At 56.2% G+C, this 4,676-nt stretch overlaps 1 protein-coding gene across 1 annotated transcript; it reads left to right on the plus strand.

Moving 5' to 3' along the window:
- The first annotated feature begins 1,380 nt into the window (after positions 1 to 1,380).
- On the plus strand, positions 1,381 to 4,330 carry TMEM270 (transmembrane protein 270). The gene is made up of 3 exons (XM_065893343.1): positions 1,381 to 1,472; positions 3,453 to 3,872; positions 4,019 to 4,330. Exons 1-3 carry the CDS (start codon positions 1,401 to 1,403, stop codon positions 4,313 to 4,315), a joined length of 789 nt encoding a protein of 262 aa, XP_065749415.1. The 5' UTR covers positions 1,381 to 1,400; the 3' UTR covers positions 4,316 to 4,330.
- The last annotated feature ends 346 nt before the right edge of the window (positions 4,331 to 4,676 follow it).

Here is a 4,676-nt window from a genome sequence, read left to right on the forward strand (position 1 = left end):
GCTCCTATCATTTGATAGAATATTCTGTGACCCATGTGGTCCTTGCTGACCTCACCATCTACCTCGTGCTCCTCCCACCTCCTACTTTATGCTCTAGTAATACTGAATTGTTGGGGTCCTGCTGTTCCCTCTGCCCGGACCATCCTTCATACTTTCTTCTCTGGAAAACTCCTACCCATCCTTCAAAACTTAGCTCAAGGTGGCCTTTCTGAAGCCTCAGCGACCCCTCAGGGACACAGCGTTGGAGACATAGAGGGTGGGTAGGGGAGGGGCAAGGGCAGAGGACAGAGTGGAGGGACTTTGCACGCTTTACCCTCTGGGCCGCTGCTGTTGCCCCGTGGGGAGGAAACAAATGGGTGAACAGGACTTGCCCTGGGCAAAGGTTGTCTTTGACCTTCCAGGGACTCATTATGGCAGGTTGCCATGTACAGCTGGGCGGGTCGTATCCTGCACAAGCGTCCTGGCCGAGGAGGGTAGTGAGACAGAAATCGCGCTGTGTGCCAGGGCAGAGGGGCCCTCTGCTCACGGTGCCCTGCACTCACAGGATCCTGCCACCAGAGGGCGTCTTTAAAAAATTTCTAAAAAGTGTGAGAGCCTCATCTTGCAGCATCTTGGGGCATCTGCTGGGACCCAGACAGGAAAACAATGCAGGAAACGCTGTGATCAAGGTTCTGGATTCTCCCAGATTTCTAAGCCTTTGACTCTGATCCATGGCTCCAGAAACCTCCCTGAGATGCTCCAGGCAGCCTGTGGCCCTGAGGGGTTTCACTCAGCCAAGTGCCCCTTTTCCCTCTGAGAATGCCTCTCTCCAGGATCCTCTGAGACCTTTTGTGGGCACATTTTCTCTCTCCTGCCCTCCTCTAACTGAATCTCAGAACCCACTGACACATCACTAACATCGTAGAATAAAGGTCACAGCCGCACTTCTCTGCTTCTGTGACTGGGGACCAACCTTTAGCAAAATGCAAGAAGGATGGATCGATCGGGCGGGGGGAGGATTAGTTAGGAGATTTCAGATTTGGGTGGCTGAGGCTTCCATCTGCCTCCAAACATTTTGTCACCTGAGGCCCTGGGGGTGAAGATTTCTATATCCCAGGCCTTTGCTCCTTCGGGATTTGGAAGGACGTGGGAAGGCACAGCACCCATGCGCTGCCTTGGCCGCCTGTGCTGGGTGGATGGGAGGTTCGTGGAGTTGATGTCCCCGGGAGCAGTCTCCAGTTAGGAAGTCGACGGGATGTGGAAGACAAATACTCCAGTTTCTGTTCAGCAGTGGGATGGGAGGCAGGTAAAGGAGAGCCTTTTGCGGCAGCTGGGTCCCCATGGTAACTTGGCCCCCACCCTGCAGTATCTGTGAGGTCACCCTGCCTTTCCCACCTGGAGGAGGGGTGGGAGGGACAGACATGGAGTCCGTCCCTCCGGTCAGATCCAGCCTCTTGGGGACTCTGCTGGTGGTGGTGAAGCTCTCCGCACTGGTGAGTGGGGTTTGGGGGGCAGGGGGTGAGGGCCACCTCAGAGCTGCTGGACTCCGCAGGTGAAACAAGGTGGCTGCCTCCCTCCCGGAGTAAGCCGACAGTTCTCAGAAGCCCCACCCACAAGCCACAGTGCTAGAATTTTCTCTATAGAGGGTCACTCCTGTGGGTTAAGTTTTGCCCTTCCCATCTGTCTTTTTCAAACATGCAAATGCTGACCATTGGGGTCACGTCTCCAAATCACAACTCCTCAGTGGGCTGAGTTATCAGAAAAGGGTCCCCTGGGTCTGCTCCTGTGGCAGAGAAAGGGGAGATTACACAGGGCAGTAGAGAGACAGACATGGTTGGATTGGAATCTCAGCTGCTCTACTCTTTAGCTGTGTGACTTGGGGCAAATTGCTCCACCTCTTTGAGCCTCAGTTCCCTCTCCTGTAGCCTATCTTATAGGATCATGTGGGATATAACAGGGTTCTCTCCTTCCTGGTTTCTACCTCACGAGCTGAGGGGTGGAGGTGCAGCTCCTGTTTCCATCTTGATTCCCCTCCTAGCTGGACCCCTGGACCTCCTTCCTTTCTCAGCATTGCTCCACCCCCTTGGCTCTGCTGATCCCGCCCACAGTGGGGCACACAGCCAACCCCGGGTGACTGCCTTCCACACCACTGTCCCCTAGGGCTCCAGGTGGTCCTCTGGACCGGAGCATGTGGGGTCTGGATTGGTGGGTTGGCGATGTTTTGGGGCTAGAGGCTTTAGGGCTCTGACGAGGGGCTGTTCAGCTCCAGAACTCCAGTGAGTCTCATTTCCAGCCTCTTTCCCCATCCAGGCCCACTCTTTCTCCCAGTGGATGGGAGACGTCACATCTACCGTGTCACCCAGGACAGGAATCTGGACATCTTCTTGTGTTCCCCCCCCTTACCCCTCACAGTAGGTCAGTCATTCATTCTGTCACTGTCCCTATGCCTCACATCTGTCTACCCCTAATGGCACTGCCTTTGTCCCCAGCTGCCCTCATGACACCAAGAGGCAACTGATAAGAAGGAATCCCAGGTGCTTGGGAGAAGGAAATGCCCTGGGTTCAAATCCTGCAGGATATATGGAATTTAAGAAAAAAAAGGATGTCATGAAGAACCTAGGGGTGGGACGGGAATAGAGACGCAGACCTACTGGAGAACGGACTTGAGGATATGGGGAGGGGGAAGGGTGAGCTTTGACAGGGCGAGAGAGAGTCATGGACATACACACACTAACAAACGTAGTAAGGTAGATAGCTGGGGGGAAGCAGCCGCATGGCACAGGGATATTAGCTCGGTGCTTTGTGACAGCCTGGAGGGGTGGGATAGGGAGAGTGGGAGGGAGGGAGACGCAAGAGGGAGGACATATGGGAAAATATGTATATATATAACTGATTCACTTCGTTATAGAGCAGAAACTAACACACCATTGTGGAGCAATTGTACCCCAATAAAGATGTTTAAAAAAAAAAAATCCTGCAGGATTAGAGGGCTGAGGGCAATCGTCATTCCTTATATAATGATGATGATGATAATAAATCAACCTCCTTCAGTCTGGAGGTTTGTAAATAACCATTTAAATCCAAAGGAAAGGGAATTCCTCGGTGGTCCAGTTGTTAGGACTCAGCGCTTTCACTGCCATCAGCCTGGGTTCGATCCCTGGTCAGGGAACTAAGATCCCGCAAGCCGCCTAGTGCTACAAAAACAAAATGCAAAGCACAAAACAAACCAACAAACAAGAACAACCCAAAGGAAAGAAAATCAAATATAATGTGAAACACCTCTAAAGCTCCCTCCTGAGAATGGAGTCCTTCCAAGTGACAGATAAAGATCGTTCTTGGGGGGGTGGGGATTGAGGGGGGAGGGCACGGCCCAGGGCAGCCTGGCATCCCCACCCCCACAGTAAAACTTGGGACAGGGAGGGCTCCCGCTGCAGGTGAGTGGCAACGGTGGTGATTGTCTCCTCCTCCTGCAGCTGGCCCAGAACCGGGCCCACCTCTGCAATTTCCTGCCCCTCAAGACCACCCTCTTTAACCACTGGCTGTCAGGGCTGACCCAGGAGGCCCAGGGGTCCCACCCACCCGCCAAGATCTCAGCCTGCCCCGTGGGCCGGGTTCTGCAGGCTGGGCTGACACTGATAGAAGTCCCCGTGTGGCTGGTGCGTCGGGCGCCCAGGCTGGTGTGGGCAGGCGTGCTGGGCTGTGCCCGGGCCTCGGGCCTGGCCCTGAAGCGGCTGGGTGCCTGGGAGCAGCTGGGCCTCTCTGCGGCCACCTGGACAGACCTGCTCTTGTCATATCTGCACGGCCTGATGCTGGCTGCCGGGCAGCTGCTACTGCCGACCTGGAGACTGTGCCAGAAAGCCCCCTGCTGCAGCCTGGGCCGGCTGCCCGGGAAGGTGGGTAGGGTGGGTGTGGGGCAGGCTGGGGAGGGCAGGCCTGGGGCACTGGGCCTGGGCTGGGCGGGGGCAGAGGCTGGCACCGGGTAGTACAGCGTGTGAGCTGCTGGCCGTCACCTGCCCATCCACCTGCCCCCCCACCCCAGGCTCTGCTGGAGAAACGCGTAGTGCTGGGGACATCGGCAGTGCTGAAGCATCTGCACTGCGGTGTGGAGAGCATGGCAGCGCTCACCTCCTGGCACCTGGCCTACCTTGTCACCTGGACCACCTGCCTCGCCTCCCACCTGCTGCAGGCTGCCTTTGAGCACACAGCCCAGCTGGCCCAGGCCCAGGAGGCTGAGCCCCAGAAGGCCTTGGGGCTCTTGTGTGAGTCCCCGCTCCCTGAGCCCCTGGCCCCCGAGGCTGGGCCAGTTCTGCCAGAGCCTGGAGCTCCTGTAGAATAAACGTGTGCCCATCTGCCTCTCCTGTCTGATCCGGCCTAGGGTCTCACTCTCTGTCCCTCTTCCGTACTGGGCTGGGGGTGTGTGTGTATGTGTGTGCGTGTACACTCGGGCGTGTGTGTGGGTGCATGCGTGTCCTAGGACCGCCTCTGGGAAGGAAGTTACCTCCGGTGAGCACCTGATATGTGCCAGGTAACCCTTGCAGACACTTTCCACACATAATTTTGTTTAAACCACTTACCAGCACAGGTAGCCAGATGAGAAAACTGAGCCTCAGAAGGTTGAACCTTCCCAAGGTCCCAGAGTAAGTCAGGGGAAGGGCCAGCACCGGACCCAAGGTTTCTTCATTTCCTAGAACCCCTAA

The sequence above is a fragment of the Phocoena phocoena genome, chromosome 15, assembly GCF_963924675.1.
Source record: "Phocoena phocoena chromosome 15, mPhoPho1.1, whole genome shotgun sequence".
In the NCBI taxonomy this organism is placed as follows: domain Eukaryota; kingdom Metazoa; phylum Chordata; class Mammalia; order Artiodactyla; family Phocoenidae; genus Phocoena; species Phocoena phocoena.

Coding starts and splice junctions, on each gene's coding strand:
- TMEM270 (XM_065893343.1), top strand. CDS start 1,401: ATGGAGTCCGTCCCTCCGGTCAGATCCAGCCTCTTGGGGACTCTGCTG. Junction 1,473..3,452: donor TGGTGAAGCTCTCCGCACTG/GTGAGTGGGGTT, acceptor CTCCTCCTGCAG/CTGGCCCAGAACCGGGCCCA. Junction 3,873..4,018: donor TGGGCCGGCTGCCCGGGAAG/GTGGGTAGGGTG, acceptor CCCCCACCCCAG/GCTCTGCTGGAGAAACGCGT.